The sequence below is a fragment of the Mobula hypostoma genome, chromosome 28 (assembly GCF_963921235.1).
Source record: "Mobula hypostoma chromosome 28, sMobHyp1.1, whole genome shotgun sequence".
In the NCBI taxonomy this organism is placed as follows: Eukaryota; Metazoa; Chordata; class Chondrichthyes; order Myliobatiformes; family Myliobatidae; genus Mobula; species Mobula hypostoma.
In genome coordinates this window covers 33157818-33176468 of record NC_086124.1, presented here as the reverse complement: position 1 = coordinate 33176468, position 18651 = coordinate 33157818, and the positions used below count along the sequence as shown (strand labels likewise).

The 18651-nt window shown below is 48.1% G+C and overlaps 1 protein-coding gene across 9 annotated transcripts in view; it reads left to right on the top strand.

Moving 5' to 3' along the window:
- The window catches only part of LOC134339016 (cyclin-dependent kinase 17-like), a 130642-nt gene that overhangs the window by 61272 nt on the left and 50719 nt on the right, over positions 1 to 18651 (top strand). For 5 of the 9 annotated variants that reach the window (XM_063035266.1, XM_063035261.1, XM_063035260.1 and 2 more), the window contains exons 2-3: positions 11849 to 11996; positions 15020 to 15109. In XM_063035266.1, the coding sequence (XP_062891336.1) occupies positions 11849 to 11996; positions 15020 to 15109 (238 nt within the window). The remainder of the gene's footprint in view (positions 1 to 11848; positions 11997 to 15019; positions 15110 to 18651) is intronic. The other 4 variants (XM_063035268.1, XM_063035267.1, XM_063035265.1 and 1 more) reach the window with 1 other exon arrangement.

The window sequence follows — 18651 nt, the reverse complement described above, 5'->3', positions numbered from 1 at the left end:
TGACCCCAGTAGACTCACAGGTGAAATGTCGCCTCACCTGGAAGGACTGTTTGGAGCCCTGAATGGTAGTGAGGGAGGAGGTGTCGGGGCAGTTGTAGCACTTGTCTCGCTTTCAAGGATAAGTGCCAGGAGTGAGATCAGTGAGAAGGCGCGAATGGACAAGGAAGTCGCGTAGGGGGTGATCCCTGCAGAAAGCAGAAAGTGGGGGGAGGGAAAGATGTGTTTGGTGGTGGGATCCAGTTGGAGGTGGCAGAAGTTTCAGAGAATTATGTGCTGGACACGGAGGCTGGTGGGGTGGTAAGTGAGGACAAGAGGAACCCTATCCCTATTAGCGTGGTGGGAGGATGGGGTAAGAGCAGACATGCATGAAATGGAGGGGATGCAGTTGAGGGCAGTGTTGATGGTGGAGGAAGGGAAGACCCTTTCTTGAAAAAGGACATCTCCTTCACTCTAGAGTGAAAAGCCTCATCCTGAGAGCAGATGCGGCGGAAATGGAGGAATTGAGAGAAAGGGATGGCGTTTTTACAAGTGGCAGGGTGGGACAAGGTATTGTCCAGGTAGCTGTGAGAGTACGTTCGTCTACAATAGACATCGGTGGATAAGCTGCCTCCGGAGATAGAGACAGTGAGATCAAGAAAAAGAAGGGTAGTGTCGGAAATGGACCAGGTGAATTTGAGGGCTGGGTGGAAGTTGGAGGCAAAGTGGATGAAATAGCCAAGGATAAAGGGGAAGTTGATAGTTTCCTGATCGGTTAGGGCATCAAAGGATATGGCAAGAAGGCAGATGTATGGGGTTGAGTGGGATCTGGAATCAGCCATGATGGAATGGCACAGCAGACTCGATTGGCTGAATTTCCTAACCCTGCTCCAATGTCTTATGATCTAAGCAATAAATATGGAGAACGTGACTTGAAGAGTCCTTGAAAGTGAGTTCCTAAGTTGTGGGAACATTTCAGTGACGGGCAAGTGAAGTTGAGTGAAGTTATCCCCTTTGGTTCAGGAGCCTGATGGTTGAGAGGTAATAACTGTTCCTGAACCTGATGGTGTGTGTCCTGTGGCTTTTGTTCCTTCTTCCTGATGGCAACAGCAAGAAGAGAACTGGGTGGTGGGGGTGCCTGATGATGGATGCTGCTTTCCTGTGATAATGATTCAAATTCAGAACTTATAATCAATTAAGAGTATATTAAAATTGATGCATGGATGCATTAGTGATAATTTTTCAAAACTCGTTAGATTCTGGACTAGTTCCTGAGAATTGGAGGGTGGCTAATGTAACCCCACTTTTTAAAAAAGGAGGGAGAGAGAAACCGGGGAATTATAGACTGGTTAGCCTAACGTCGGTGGTGGGGAAACTGCTGGAGTCAGTTATCAAAGATGTGATAACAGCACATTTGGAAAGCGGTGAAATGATCGGACAAAGTCAGCGTGGATTTGTGAAAGGAAAATCATGTCTGACGAATCTCATAGAATTTTTTGAGGATGTAACTAGTAGAGTGGATAGGGGAGAACCAGTGGATGTGGTATATTTGGATTTTCAAAAGGCTTTTGACAAGGTTCCATACAGGAGATTAGTGTGCAAACTTAAAGCACACGGTATTGGGGGTAAGGTATTGATGTGGATGGAGAATTGGTTAGCAGACAGGAAGCAAAGAGTGGGAATAAACGGGACCTTTTCAGAATGGCAGGCGGTGACTAGTGGGGTACCGCAAGGCTCAGTGCTGGGACCCCAGTTGTTTACAATATATATTAATGACTTGGATGATTAATGACTTGGATGAGGGAATTAAATCAGCATCTCCAAGTTTGCGGATGACACGAAGCTGGGTGGCAGTGTTAGCTGTGAGGAGGATGCAGGGTGACTTGGATAGGTTGGGTGAGTGGGCAAATTCATGGCAGATGCAATTTAATGTGTTTGGTGGCAAAAATAGGAAAACAGATTATTATCTGAATGGTGGCCGATTAGGAAAAGGGGAGGTGCAACGAGACCTGGGTGTCATTATACACCAGTCATTGAAAGTGGGCATGCAGGTACAGCAGGCGGTGAAAAAGGCGAATGGTATGCTGGCATTTATAGCGAGAGGATTCGAGTACAGGAGCAGGGAGGTACTACTGCAGTTGTACAAGGCCTTGGTGAGACCACACCTGGAGTATTGTGTGCAGTTTTGGTCCCCTAATCTGAGGAAAGACATCCTTGCCATAGAGGGAGTACAAAGAAGGTTCACCAGATTGATTCCTGGGGTGGCAGGACTTTCATATGAAGAAAGACTGGATGAACTGGGCTTGTACTCGTTGGAATTTAGAAGATTGAGGGGGGATCTGATTGAAACATGTAAAATCCTAAAGGGATTGGACAGGCTAGATGCAGGAAGATTGTTCCCGATGTTGGGGAAGTCCAGAACGAGGGGTCACAGTTTGAGGATAAAGGGGAAGCCTTTTAGGACCGAGATTAGGAGAAACTTCTTCACACAGAGAGTGGTGAATCTGTGGAATTCTCTGCCACAGGAAACAGTTGAGGTCAGTTCATTGGCTATATTTAAGAGGGAGTTAGATATGGCCCTTGTGGCTACAGGGATCAGGGGGTATGGAGGGAAGGCTGGGGCGGGGTTCTGAGTTGGATGATCAGCCATGATCATAATAAATGGCGGTGCAGGCTCGAAGGGCCGAAGGGCCTACTCCTGCACCTGTTTTCTATGTTTCTAATGGACACAGGCAGCCAGTGTAAAGATGCCAAAACCAGTGAAATGTGCTCAGATTTTCTTTTCTTGGTTAAGATTCCTGCTGCTGCACTTTGAACAAGCTGCAGCCAATTTATATCTTTCTCAGGCTGCCCTGAAAAGTATGCATTACATTCGTAGTATTGGCTAAAAACAAAAGCCTGAATCAATTTTTCTGCATCTTAGGAGATGTAAAATAGAGCAAAGTGGTGACGGTTGATTGTCCATTCAAAAATCTGATGGCGGACGAAGTTGTTCCTAAGACATTTGGGTGTGTATCTTCAGGCTTCTGTACCTCCTCCTTGATGGTACCAATGAGAGGAGGGCATGTGGGTTTCCTCACCCTTTGTTTCGTACATCATTTCTGAACAGGGCACATTGCTGTGGGTGGGGCACGGCCCCTTGATCATCTCTGTGGACCAGGGTTGATTCCGACCCTGTCGTCCCCTGCTACAGAGCAAATGGCTGTAAATGTAGTTTTGTTTTTCAATTTAAGATTGCCAGGCACAGTTCTAAACCCGTCTTTGAGCCTGTGTGTGTGTGTGTGTGTGTGTGTGTGTGTGTGTGTGTGTGTGTGTTTTCAGTCTCTCTCAATAGAAGACCCTTGTGGGGCTTTCGAAGCAAAAGGGAGCTTGACTCATGACTCCCTCCTCCCCTCTCCCCTTAATGTCTTGCAATTTTCCAAACGACTGCTCTTCAATAATAGACAAGCTTCCAGCACTTCGGATTTGTGTATCAGGTGGGGTGGGGGTGTCACAGCGTGGGTGTGGAGTGATGAGCTTCGATTATAATAAGCAGAGTCACATAAAGGTCTCTCACTTGCTCCCTCCAGTGTCTCCACGCCGAAAGCCTGCTTCCTTTCCTCTCGCAGCCAGCCCTGTGCTGCATGTTATGTAATTGCTGCTTTCTGCATACGCCCGCAGCTTCACAGCCCTGAATATTTATAATCGCGATGGGCAGGAGCATCGAGTGCTTCGCTTGCATAAGAAGGCAGAAGCAAGTGAGCCTCCAGCAATCTCCGCAGTCGTGTCAGTCCCTGGGGACTCTTCACAGGCACGATCATGGTCCCCAATGTCCTGTACGTTTTCTTTTTATCTGCTTGTGCTCGTCTGAGATCTTTGACTTTTCAGCTGTGCCGTTTTGCCTTGAACAGATTTCTTAATGTTACCTGAGGTACCGAATTTGAAGGCAGAGTACAGGGTTAATGGCAGGATTCTTAGCAGTGAGGAGGAACAGAGGGATCTTAGGGTCTGTGTCCATAGATCGCTGGAAGTTGCTGCGGAAGTTGATAGGGTGATTAAGAAAGCATACGGCATGTTGGCCTTCATTAGTCGGGGGATTGAGTTCAAGAGCTGCGAGATAACCTTGCAGCTCTGTAGAACCCCGGTTAGGTTCCCAACCTGGCGTCCGTTGACTGCTTGCTTAATGGTATTGGTCCATGTCATAAAAAAGGTTGGGAACCCCTGGAGACCATACTTGGAATATTGTGTTCAGGTCTGGTCGCTTCTTTATAGGAAGGACCTAGAAGTTTAGGGAGGGTGTAAAGCAGATCTACCAGGATTCGAGAGCATGTCTTATGAGGAGGGGTTGAGCAAATTCTCTCTGTGGAGGTTGAGAGGTGACTTGATGGAGATGTACGAGATGAGAAGAGGCATAGACTGAGTGAACAGCCAGAGACTTTTTCCCAGGGCTGAAATGGCTAATATGAGGAGACATAATTTTAAGGTGATTGGAGGAAAGAATGGGGTTGGGGGGAGGGGGCCAAATATTAGAGGTATGTTTTTCACACAGTGCGTGGAACGTCCTAACAGGAGTGGTATTAGAGGCAGATACATTAGGAACGTTTAAGAAGCTCTTAGATCAGCACTTGAACGATAGAAAAATGGAGGGCTATGCAGGAGGGAAGTGTTAGATTGATATTAGAGTACGTTGTACGGTTGGCATAACATCGTGAGCCAAAGGGCCTGTGCTGTGCAGTAATGTTCTATATTCAAAGAGCTGGTTGCCTTTGTAAATTGGTTTATTAATGTAAAACTTGCATGCTATTTGTACGGATTATTTTATTGGGCATGCTATGTTGCTACCAGAAGCATGGCGACACTAGTGGGCTGCCAGACACAGTCGTTGCTGATTTAATTTGAAGCTAACACCGCGTTTCATTGTATGTTTCGATGTCTGCATGTGGCAAATAAAGCTAATATCGTAATCTCCAATCTCACAATCCGTCGAGGTAGTACAAGATAAATGCAGAATAAGACAAAATGCAGAAGAAAGTGTTAAAATTGCAGAGAAAGTGTAGGTAGACAATACGATATAAGGGCTATGGCAAGGTAAATTGTGACGTCAGGAGGCTATCTTATTGTACTAGGGTTCAATAGTCTGGTAACAGCGGGGTAGAAGCTGTCCTTGAGCATGGTGGTATGTGCTTTCAGGCTTTTGTTTCCTCTTTTCCTTGCGATCTGTGGCGACTTTCACATGTTCATCACACACTGAGTGAAGGGATGTCTCAAACACAGCAGATGCTGGAAATCCAGAGCAACACACACACACACACACACACACACACACACACACACACACACAAAACGCTGAAGGAGTCAGCAGCTCAGATAGCATCTGTGCAGAGGAATAAACAGTTGACATTTCAGGCCGAGGCCCTTCATCAGGACTGCTGCAGCATCTTGCCTGAAAATGTTAACTTCTTATTCCTCTCCATAGGTGCTATCTGAGCTGCTGAGTTCCTCCATTGCAAAGGAATGTCTCCTTGTTTTGATCATAGATGGCATTTGCTGTATCCTGAGGCTGCGACCTGGTCCTTCAGGAAACGATCCTCTCTCTATCTGGCCTGTTTACCTTTGTGAGACCTTTACAGGCTTCAATGAAATCTCCTCTCATTCTTCCAAACTGCAGTGAATACAGCCCCAGTCTGTTTCGCTGCTGTTGTGTTGCTGACTGCTTGTTCTGTGTTGTTCTGCTGCATGCTGTGTTGGTGCCGGGATGTGTGGCGACACTTGCAGGCTGCCTCAGAATGCCCTCGGGTGTCTTTTTAAAAATATTTTAGTGATACAGCGCAGAGTGGGCCCTTGCAGCCTTTCGAGGAACGCCGCCCCAGCAATTCCCAACAACTTCAATTTAACCCTAACCCAATGACAGGACAGTTTAGGATGACCAGTTAGCCTGAGGGCGGAATCCAGAGCACCCAGAGTAAACCCACACATTCCACAGGGAGGTCGTACAGACGCTTTACAGAATCAGAATCACATTTAATATCACTGGCATGTGACATGAAATTTCCTGTTATGTTGCAGCAGTACATTTCAATACATAATTAAAACTAAATTACAGTAAGTACATATACAGTATACATAAAAAGTTAAATTAAATAAGTGGTGCAGAAAGAGGGAAAAAAGTAGTGAGGTAGTTTTCATGGGTTCAATGTCCTTTCAAAAATCGGATGGCAGAGGAGAAGAAGCTGTTCCTGAATCACTGAGTGTGTGCCTTAAGCCTGCCATACCTCCTCACTGAGAAGAAGGCAAGTCCTGGGTGATGGGGGTCCTTAATGATGTATGCCACGTTTATGAGGCATTACTCCTTGAAGATGCCCTGGATGCTGGGGAGACTAGTGCTCATGACAGAGTTAACAGAGTTTAAAACTTTCTGCAGCTTTTTCCGATCCTGTGCAGTCCCCCACCCCCATACCAGACAGCGATGCAACCAGTTAGAATGCTCTCCACAGTACATCGGTAGAAATTTGCGAGTCTCTTTACCAGATCTCCTGAAATTAATGAAATATAGTCACAGTCGTGCCTTCTTTGTAACTGCATCAATATGTTAGGTCCAGGATAGATCCTCAGAGATGTTAACACCCACGAACTTGAAATTGCTCACCTTTTCCACTTATGATCCCTCAGTGAGGACTGGTATGTGATGGAATGGCACCAGAATTGAACTCCAAACATCAGAACAGTCTAAACAGTAATAGCGTCCCACAAACTGCTGTGCTACTGTGGTGGGTGTGTTGGTTGTTAACTTAAACGACACATTTCACTCTATGTTTCCATGTACACGTGATTAATCTCATCTAAACTAGTCTCTCCTTATGTGCTATGCTCACATCCCAGAAATCAGCCAGGCAGCAGAACAATGGAAGCTGACTGTAAGATGCTGGAACAGTTAAGTTGGAGGTTACAAAGGCACAGTTAAGTTGGAGGTTACAAAGGCACGTTTAAGCGTTTCATCAAGTAAGGCAGAGTAATTGTATCAGTCATCCCTCCATCCCTCTGCCTGCAGACTGCATTGCCTACAGTAACAACCTCCAGTTCTTCTTCTTTGTCCTTAGCTTCCAGGCCATTGATGACCTCCTGTCTCCATCGTCCTCTGTTCTGAGCCAGTTTCTCGAGGGTGAACCAGGAATGTCCCCATCGTCTTACTTCGGCCTTGACGTCTCTGCTCCACGTGTTCTTTAGACGTCCCTTTTCCCTCTTACCTTGGGAATTCCATTTTAATGCCTGCCGGGTGATGTCGTTGGTTGGCTTCCTCAAGGACTGGCCAATCCACCTCCATTTCTATTTGCATATTTTGTACCACTATGGTTTCCTGGTTGGTGTTTTCCCACAGTGTCTGGTTGGTCACTTTGTCAGTCCATCTGATGTCTAGGATTCTCCTCCAGGTTTCGGAGCCATACATGAGAACTGTTTAAACATTTGAGTCGAGGATTCTGATTGTGGTTTTCCTTGATATGATTCTGAATGTCCACACTTTCTTCAAGATATTGGAAATTACTCTGGCTTTAACATCCTCATCTGAACCACCATGTACACTCACAATGCTTCCAAAATAGAAGTCACTTCTTCCAGGGTTGTATCACTCATCACTGTGGGTCTAGCTGACCCCAAAACTGAGATATTCATCCAGTGATGAACAGCAGAGGGTTGCTAAGCTGGAGTGGCAGAATAGGTCAGGATCTGAGTCAGGAAATTTATTGTTACTGCGGCAGCAGTACAGTGCAGTAATAAAAGGGTACTATAAACTACAATATGAAATATATATATATAGCAGTGTGGAAAAAAGAGCAGGTCAGGCAGCACCTATGTAGGGGAATAAACAGTTGACGTTTCGGGCCAGGACCCTGTGCCAGGACCGTTCAAGGGTCTTAGCTGAAAACATTGACTTCTTATTCCTCTCCATAGATGCTGCCTGATTTGCTGAGTTCCTTCATCATTTTGTGTGTGTTGCAAAGGAATGTCTCCCTGTTTTGATTATAGATGGCATTTGCTGTATCCTGAGGCTGCGACCTGGTCCGTCAGGAAACAATCCTCCCTATATTTGGCCTGTTTAACTTTGTGAGATTTTTACAGGCTTCAATTAAGTCTCCTCTCGTTCTTCCAAACTACCATGAATACAGCCCCAGTCTGTTTCACTGCAAAAATAGGGAGATAGTGTTCAAGGATTCACGGACCATTCAGAAATCTGGTGGTGGAGGGGAAGAAGCTGTTTGTAAACTTTTGAGTGTGGGTCTGCAAGCTCCCTGATGGTAGCAAAGAGGAGAGGTTGTTAAGTATTCTTAGTGATGGATGCCACCTTTTTGAGGATCTCCTCGATGGTGGGGAGGGTTGTGCCCGTGAGGGAGTTGGCTGAGTCTACAACCCTCCACAGCCATTTCCAATCCTGTGTATTGGAGCCTCCGTACCAAACAGTGATACAATCATTCAGAATGCTCTCCATGGTACATCTGTAGAAATTAGCTAGTTTTAGGTGACACACCCAATAAAATATAGCCGCTGAGGTTTCCTCAGGACGGTCCCTGTAGAACAAGGGGATGGAAGATCCAAGGACCTAGGTGTCTCGGACTCTGTTCCTCCGGTCACTCTCTCCCCCCACCCCCTGAAGACTGCGGATGCACTGATGATCATCGGCTGCTTGAGCACAGAACAAGAGGAAATTTGGATTGGAAAAGTGAAGTTGAGCAGATGAATTTTATTGAATGGTGAAGCATCAGCAAGAACTCTACTGCTGTTACTAGAGATTGAAGATCAATTTTATTTGTCACATACTTAGCAGTCCACTCTGGGTTTCACTTTGGGTTCGTGAAATTCATCCCTACACTGGGCATCATCTCCATCTCTTCTGCCAAGTGTTATGCGACACTCATGATTACAAACCAAGGGGATACACACAAATGTTTATGTAGCAACGCATCAAATTACTTTATTTGCGTACGTCTCCAGTACTTGCTGCACTGTGGGAAGAGAAAAAGAGCTGTGGGGGATGTGGTCCATTTCTTCAGGATGGAGGAACAGGCAAGTTAGTTTCAGGAGATCTGGTCTGTCACCAAAGACTGGCAAATTTCTACAGCATTCTGACTGGTTGCATCACTGCCTGTCACAGAGGCTGCAATGCATAGGATTGGAAAAAGCTGCAGAGGGTTGTAGTTCAGCCAGCTCCATCACAGTCTCTAGCCTGCCTACCATTGAGGATGTCTTCTCAAGGCGATGTCTCAAGAAGGCGGCACCCATCATGAAGGACCCCCATCATCCAGGACATGTCCTCTTCCCGTTACTACCATCAGGGAGGAGGTACGGGAGCCTGAAGAGAATGTTTTAGGAACGGCTCTGCTATCAGATTACTGAACAATCCAGGAACCCATGAACACTACCTCATTATTTTGCTCTTTTTAAGCACCACTTTTTTTAAATATTCCTTTTGATAACTTTTAGAAAATCTTTATGTATTGCTATCACAAAACAACAAATTTCACGTTATGTCAGTGATAGTAAACCTGTTGCTGATTCTGATTGCACAGTGACATGCCTGCTTTGTGTGAGGGGCTGCCCATGGGCCATTTTTAAACACTGAGGCATCCTGCGGTAACCTGGTCAGTTAGCCAAGGCTCCACCACTAACACGTTTACCCTTCATGCAGGAATCAGAGTCCTTGACAGGGACCCGAGCACGAGTGTATCTAATGCAGCCTTCTCTGCAACACACACAAAATGCTGGAGGAACTCAGCAGGTCAGGCAGCATCTATGAAAACGAATAAACAGCCAAACTTTCAGGCCAAAACCCTTCTTCAGGACTGGAAAGGAAGGGAGAAGATTCAAGAATAAAAGGTGGAGAAGGGAAAGGAGGACAAGCTAGAAGATATAGGTGAAGCCAGGGAAGTAAGAAAGGTAAAGAGCTGGAGAGGAGAGTGGACCATAGGAGAAAGAGAAAGAGGGGGGGTACCAGGGGAGGTGATAGGCAGGTGAGGAGGTAAGAAGCCAGAGTGGGGAATAGAAGAAGAGGGGATAGAGGGAAAGTTTATTTTACCGGAAGGAGAAATCGACGTTTATGCCATCAGGTTGGAGGCTACCCAGACAGAATATAAGGTGTTGCTCTTCTACCCTGAAGGTGGCCTCATCGTGGCATGGACCAACATGTCGGAATGGGAATGGAAATTGGAATCAATATGTTTGGCCACCGGGAAGTTCCTCTCTTTGTGGATTGAGCTCAGCGATGTGGTCCCTCAGTTTATGATTTATCTTACCAATGTAGAAGAGGTCACAACGGGAACACTGGAGCAGCCTTGACTGGCTTCTTTCAAAGAACAGATTCCTCCCTTGCAGTGGAGGGCCAGAGTCTGCATTGCTTCGTGTTTTTTAGTGAGCTACAGCAATAAGCCTGTGCAGCTCAATCACACCCTTGCGACCAATTAACCTACTAGCCTGTACCTCTTTGATTAATGTTAAGATTACAGCTTAACTTTATTTGTCACACATACATTGAAACTGACAGTGAAACTTGTCACTCGTGTCAGTGACCAGCACAGTCTGAGAATTGTGCTGGGAGCAGCTCACAAGAGTCACCACGCTTCCAACACCAACACAGCATGCTCACAACTTAACCCCAACCCGTGCGTATTTGGAATGTGGGAGGAAACCCGGGCACCCAGAGGAAACCCACACGTTCACAGTAAGAGTGTACAAACTGCTTAAGTCCCGCTGGATTTGAAACCTGGTCACTGGCACTTTCGAGACGGCAGCTCTTTTCGGGTTTGCAGCACAGTAGTGTAGCGGTTAGCGTAATGCTTTTTGCCAAGCCAGCAATTGTGGTTCGATTCCCGGTGAGGTGGCACTTCGTTTGGGAGTCTGTCAAGCGGGTATCTACTGTATCCATAGCTCCCGATGCGGTCTCCTCTACATCAGCGAGACTTCGTGTAGATTGAGGGAACTGCTTTGTTGAGCACCTTTGCTCTGTCTGCTACAATAGGTCGGATTTCCCAGTGGACACCTATTAATTCTGCTTCCCCTTCCCATTCCCATTCCAGTATGTTGGTCCATGGCCTCTTCTACTGCCATGATGAGGCCACCCTCAGATTGGAGGAGCAACACCTCATATTCCTCTGGGTAGCCTCCAACCTGATGGCATGAACATTGATTTCTCTAACTTCCTCTCCTCCGGTTCTCCCTTTTTCCACTCCCCATTTCAGTTCCCCTCTCACCCCTTCTCTTCACCGCACCCGCCCATCATCTGCCTCCCTCTGGTTCAGCTCCTCCTTCCCTTTCTCCTGTGGTCTACTCTCCTCTCCTATCAGATTCCTTCTTCTGCAGCCCTTTACCTCTCCCACCTCTCAGCTTTCCACTTTATCACCCATCCACCTTCCGTCTCACCTGTCCCCTGCCAGCTTGTACTCCTCCTTCTCCTGCCCCTTCTTAATCTGCCATCAGCCCCTTTCCTTTCCAGTCCTAATGAAGAATCTCGACCAGAGATGTCGACTGTTTATTCATTTCCATAGATGCTTCCTGACTTGTTGAGTTCCTCCATTATTTTGTGTGTGTTGCTCTAGATTTCCAGCATCTGCAGAATCTCATATGTTTATGCATAGTTTTTGGTAAAATTCTATTGTTTGTTTTCCCTGTAAGTACCTGCAAGATAATGAATTTCAAGGTCGTATATAGTAATATATACATTTGTACGTACTTAATATTAAATCTACTTTGAACTTTGAGCTAAGCTCCAAGCCAAGAGTTGACTCCGTTCGATGGAGTGCTGACCCATACCTCTGAGTGCCTGGAAGAATGTAGCATCAGTACAATCACCCTTTTCTCGTGGTGAACAGCTTCTCTTATCTGCTTGTTATTTCCTTTGACACGGCAGGCGATTGGAAATCAGACGCTGATGGATCGGATGAAGAAAATTAAACGGCAGCTGTCTATGACGCTCCGAGGTAGCCAGGCGTCTGAGAAATCCCTGAGTGACCTATCAGAGCAGATAAACATTGAAGAAAATAATGTCAGCGACAGTGGTGAGTTGTGTCGATTGGGAGGTTGGGCGGTGTGGTAAGGGGTCTTATGTGGGGGGCTGTGAGGATTGATTGCCACAGTCTGGTGACCTATGGAGAACTGTCCAGACTTACTGTTATCGGCTCAGTATTGAGGTGAGTGGCTATATTTCCCCTTTGACCATGTCCACCCCCCTCCCACAAGTAAACCTTCTCTTCCCCCCCCCATAGTAGTTGCATGCCAATCGACCCTGCTTCCTACCAAGCCAGCTTTGTCTCTCGAAGCACACAGACTGCAGATAATGGAGGTGCCAAATAAAAGCAGAGAATACCAGGCAACATCGGTGGAGCAAGGAAACGTTTCAGGAGCTCACCTTCCGTCGGAGCCAGAAAGCAAGGCAGATAGCAAGGGAGGAGAAGAGCTTGAGACAATGGAGGGGGGCAGGGCTCAATCGTGCAAATGGCAGGTGAGATGGGCGATATAGACTCGTAAGTCACTGCAAATGCACAACAACAGACAGAGAAAAGGATCAACGCTGGACTTGCGGCCGTGGAAATCTTGAGATACAAGTGAGTGCTGGAAAAGCCCACAAGCCAGTCAGTATCGGTTGGGAGGGAAGTGGGAGCAGGTCAGTGGCCTGTCATCAGAACTGGCCACTCCTGACACAAAAACTGAAGTGGCTGACTATCTGACGTTGTTGAGTGTAGCGTTAACTGTGGAGCACTACGTGGAAGGTGAGCCATGGGGTATTAAGCTTGTCTGGGGTAACATCTCAGGAGAAAGGCAGGGAACTCAGAGTGGGATTGAGTCAGAGGATTAAAGTGGCGGGCAGCTTGGGTTTCACAGTCACCCCTGTGAACTGAACAGAGGCAGTCTGCAAAGCAGCTGCCCGATCCATATATGGCTTCTCTGTGCCTCAGGTGGCATGACCTCGGATGCAGAGGGCTACACCACCTCAAGTGCTCCTCGAGGCATCTTCCAGTTCCATCTCTCTCCATCACTTGAGTTCCAGGGCCATTCCCAACCCTTGGACCATCCCACCCACCAACCCCCCACTCACACACCCACCCCACTCCTGCCACAGCTCTGAATTAGCCCAGACCTTGTACAGATTCCAAGCATAATGTCCACCATTAGTCAGGCTCTGTATAAAGTGGAGCGACTTAAGTGTGACTCGCCTTTTTACCCCGGGAGACCCTCAGGCAAGCGCGTCCACCAAAGAAAGGTAACTGAAAGGTCAAACTGAAACTACCCCGCTTGCATTCCATTTGAAGGATCCAGGCAATCTAACACGCTTTGTCACTAACTGGCTCCCACCTTCACTACAATCCAGTCACTACAGGGTCCCCCTGCTTTACCCCACAGGCTCATTCAGTCCCCCTTTCTCCTCCCCTCTCCTCCCTCTGTCCTCCCCCTCTCCTCCACCTCTCCTCCCCCTCTCCTCCCCCTCTCCCCTCCCCTCTCCCCTCCCCTCTCCTCCCCCCTCTCCTCCACCTCTCCTCCCCCTCTCCTCCCCCTCTCCCCTCCCCTCTCCCCTCCCCTCTCCTCCCCCCTCTCCTCCTCCTCTCCTCCCCCTCTCCTCCCCCTCTCCTCCCCCTCTCCTCCCCCTCTCCCCTCCCCTCTCCCCTCTCCCTCTCCTCCCCCCTCTCCTCCCCCTCTCCTCCCCCCTCTCCTCCCCCTCTCCTCCCCCCTCTCTCCCCCTGTCTCTTCTCCCTCTCTCTCTCCCCCACCTTTCTCTCTCTCTCTCTCTCTCTCTCCCCGTCTCCCATCCCCCCTCTGCATTAGCTCTGCACTTTCTCTTTAGTCTGAATCAGATTTATCGTCACTGACACATGTTGTGAAATATGTTGACTTACAAAAGCAGTACAGTGCAATGCATAAAAAATGCTATGAATTGAAATGAGAAATACAGTGGTTTCCAGTTAATTGGGGCACATTGTGACCAGTACATTTTGGCCCAATTAAGCGGCTTCTCCAATTAGCGGAAAATTCATGGAATTAGGTAAAAAGGACAAAGCACCATTTAGTAGAGTAACAACTTAGGTATTTAAATGAACTGCAGAAGAAATGAGAACAGTATCGGTGCTGCTATACGGTGCTATAAACTGTGCGTTGGTTCCTGATAGTTATCAAAGAGGAATTCACCCAGTGTATGCATTCTTTTGCCTGTAAATGAACAAAATCAGCTCAGACACCTAGTGGATGCCTTCATACAATGCTTTCGATGATTGCATTCTCCAAATCTTCATTTTCATTGTAACATTTAAGGTGATTGTCGAAGCCTTCATAGGTCCTAACTTGTTGAAGTAGTGAAATCATTTCATTTTCATCCCTGGCTGTTTCTGGCATCTCCAGCCTGAATGATTGAAACCGCAGTGAGCAAAACAATTCTGAATTGTCTTACTACTTACTTCTCACCAACTATCATTGACAAAAATCACTGCTTTTTGAACGCACAAATTGACGGTCTAAGTAAGAGTGTCTGACAGCCATGCAAGTGCACGCATCTGACGCTAGATAGAAACTGTTCAGCAAGTCTCCTGTCCCAATTAAGTGGCACAGGGACCCAAATAGGCGGTTGCCCCAATTAACCGATGGCCCAATTGACCAGAATCCATTGTCCATATAAAAGTTTTAAATTCAATAAGTAGTGCAAAAATAGTGAGGTAGTATTCACGGGATCACCGTCCATTCAGAAATTATGATGGCAGACGGGAAGAAGATCTTCCTGAATTGTGGAGTGTGTATGATGGTGCTCCTGTACGTGCTTCTTGATGGTAGCAATGAGAAGAGGGAATGTCCTGGGTGGTGGGGGTAGAATGATGGTTGCACCTTTTCAGAGGTATCACCGATTGAAGATGGTGATCCAGTATTCCACTGGCTTCCGATCTGGTTGTCTGAGAGTGAAGCGACGCCCCATCAGGAGGCAGGACGCAGTCAGTAACACCAGAGGAGGGTAGCTTGGTGCATCCAGCCTCTCAGCAGTGCGGTGCCTACCACAGGTTAGCTGCCGGCCCTGTCATACATACTGCCTTGTTACCTTCAGGTCGAGCATCACAGTCTGGTTTTTTACCCTTTCACCTTCGTCACGCTGCCTCCACTTCCCAGCTGCGTTCCGCACGACCGCTGCACAACGGTAAGGAATCAACTCTCTTCATTTCAACTCTCCTTCTTAACCCGGCGTGTCATTGTTGCTGCTGCTGTGGATGTCTGGGTGCAGTGGTGGGGGGGTGGGTGGGGGTACTGCCTAACTGAACGGCCGACGCAACTGCCGTGGTCTGGGGGCCGTCCCTCGCCAGGCACGTCGCGCAGTTAACAGCACGAGAGTGTGACTGTGTGTTTGTGTGTGTGTGTGTGTGTGTGTGTGCCTGCAGAAGGGTGGCTCTGGGTGCCACAGCAGGGGGGTAGGGTGTGCTCGGGCAGCCTTAAGCCCTAACCTTGTCAACGCCAACCACCCCTTTCCCACTCCATTCCACCCCACATACTGCATCCTGTAACTCTCCCTACCTGTCTCTCTGTCCTGCTCTACCTCTGTGTCACTCACCCTCCCTCTCTCTCCCCCTCTCTCCCTTCTCCCTCTCTCCCCCTCCCTCCCCTCTCCCTCTCTCCCCCTCTTCCCTCTCCCTCTCTCCCCCCTCCCTCTCTCCCCCCTCTCCCTCTCTCCCCCTCTCCCTCTTCCTCCTCACTCTCTCCCTCCCTCTCTCTCTCCTCTCAACGTCATCCTCTCCTTCGCCCTCACCCTCACCCTTTCCCTTTCTGCCTCTCTCTTTCACTCACTCTCTGAGACTTTATAAGGCATTGGTCAGACTGCATTTGGAATATTATAAGCAGATTTGGGCCCCTTATCTGAGAAAGGATGCGCTAGCATTGGAGATGGTCTAGAAGAGGTTCGAGAGAATAATCCTGGGAGTGAAAGAGTTAACAGATGAGGGACATTTAACAGTTTTGGGACTGTATTTGCTGGGGTTTAGAAGAATGAGAGGAGATCTCATTGAAGCCTGTTGAATATTGAAAGGCCTTGGTAGAGTGGGAGAAGATATTACTTATAGTGGGGGAATCTAGGACCAGAGGCTTACGGCCTCAGAATTGAGCCAGAGGGTGGTGAATCTGTGGAATTTATTGCCACAGATGGATGTGAATTAAAGTGGAGGTTGATGGGTTCTTAATTAGTCAGGATATCAAAGGTTACGGGGAGAAGGCAGAATGACAGAAAATAAAGCAGCCGTGATAGAATGTGGAGCAGACAATGGGACGAATAGCCTAGTTCTGCTCCTATGCCTTATAGTCACCCCCTCCCTCTCCCCCTCCCTCTCCCCCTCTCTCTCTCCCCTCTCTCTGTCCCCTCTCTCTCTCCCCCTCTCTCTCTCCCCCTCTCTCCCCCTCTCTCTTTCCCCCTCTCTTTCCCCTCTCTCTCTCCCCCTCTCTCTCCCCCTCTCTCTCCCCCTCTCTCCCTCCCCCTCTCTCTCTCTCCCCCTTCTCCCCTCCCCTCTTCCTCTCTCCCCTCCTCTCTTCCTCACTGTCTCTCCCTCTCCCCTTTTCTCTCTCCATTTCTCCCCCCGCCCCACTCTAGTTCCAGGCACTACTCATTTTTTGCCAGTGACAGGGCACTGAATCCTCAGAATGTGGATCTATGAAAACACACAGGCTTAGCTTTCTGTACCAAACAAGAACTCAGCCATGGACTCTATAGTCACTGGTTGGAAGCATCTAAATGGGACATTGTGGTCAATTCTAGGCACATCAAGAACTTGGCGAGGCTACAGATATTTTCTGAAATGCCAGGTTGTTCTCAAAAAGTCGACAGCCAGAAGGATAATTAATTCAGCCCATCACCCCTACTGTGGCCTAGGCCACCGGCAGCAGATCGCCTGAGCCCCCTGTCCTAGGCCTGTCTTACAAGCTGTCCCCCGTTGAAGCCAACTTTCGAAGAACCTTCCTCACCTAGGAATGAGGTTTTTGTAGCTTCTGTTGGCGTTTCTGTAACTCTGGGTATTCACCGGATGGGATTGCTAGCCCCATCCCCACTGCTCCTCCTTTCAGAGCCGGGATTGAGGCCATCCATTGCGGAGTTCAGAGGGACACAGATGGTGTTTGGGCAGGTCTCCAGGGGAATGTTTTCTCAGCAGTGGGTTTTTGTAATCTGGGTCTCACTGCCCGAAAGGAAGTAATTCAACAAGGTACTGCGAACTATTTGGGGCTGTAGTGGGAAAGGGTTGAAATTCAAAGAGCTGGCACTGGGATCATGGACTAAAGGGCCTTCTATGCAATTTCATGCTGGGACTGAGGATCCAAAGTGGCTGGGCAGGGACTATGTGACAGTGACACCCTGCTCTCTGTGATCCTTCCACTCCACTTCAATTCCCCATGTTAACTCTCACCTCCCTGGTTGTTCATCCCTGTAATATAGGGAACCATTTCCAACATATAAGTGCTTTCTGTCTACCACCTAACTTACCCCAACATTCTTACTTATTTCTCACTCATTCCCTCCATCTGGCAATCTTTTGTTTCAACAGCCTGCATTTGTCTGCCCCTCTCCTTCTTGTGTGATCTGTCCCCCCTTTCCCAGTTTTGTCTCTGTCTCTAGCTCTCTCTCTATAATTCTCTCCATCCTAAATCCTTCCTTCTCCCTCTCACTCTCCCCCTCTCCCTCTCCCTTCTCTCTCTCTCCCCTCTCTATCTCCCCACTCTCTCCCCTCCCCCTCCCTCTGCCTTCCTCCTTTTCTCACTGTCCCCCAACTCTCTCCCCTCCACCTATTGTTTGGCCTGTCTCTCTCACTCTCCCTCTCTGTCTTTGTCTTTCTCTCTCTGCCCCTCTCCCTTTCACTCTCCCCCATTGCTTCCTCTCCCCGTCATCCTTTACACCTCTCCCTGTTGCTCCTTCTCTCTCCCGTCACTCAGTCTCTATCTCTCTCTTTCTGCCTCTCTGTCCCTTTCTCCCTCTCTCTTTCCCTCTCTATCTATCTCTCAATCTCTCTCTGTCTTTATTTCTCTCTCTCTCTCACCCCATTTGTCTCTGCTTGCCCGCACCCACTCAGTCTCTCAGAACACTCCTGCCTCTCGCCCCATGGGGGAGCATCAGGGTCCGCAGGCTGGCAGTGGGTCCGAGCTCCCTGAGCCAGCGGTCTTCCTGGGACGGACCTCCTGCCACCTGGTGGTGGGGTGGGGTGGGGTGGGCCTGTGCGGACCGCCTGCCGCCCGATGATTGGGAGGGTGGGGGCTGACTGCTGAGTGGTGTGGGGATCGGGAATGTCCAGATGCCAAGGTTACTCTCCGTCTGAGCTGTGCTGACCTCGTTTTGTGCTGGTGGAGTTCTGTTTCAGTAATTGCCTGCTGCATGCCTTGAATGGTTTTCAATTGGTGCTATACATTCTTTTAAACCTGCATTGTATATTTTCAGTCTACTTGTGTTTTAATTTCTTCCCTCTTTTTATTCTTTTTTCTTCCCCTTAATTTATCCCTCCCTTCTTTTGTCTCCTCTTTCTCTCTTTCTCTCTTCTTTGACCCTCCTCCCCCCCGGACCTGTACCCTCACCTCTCGCATGTACTTCTTGTTTCATTTCCACTTGCTTAACTGCTCTTTCAATGTGGACCCTTTTGCTTACTCTGATCTGTTGCCTTCCCCATTCTGTGATGCTGCTCTCTGCCCTCTTTCTCTCCCCCTCCTCACATTGACCTG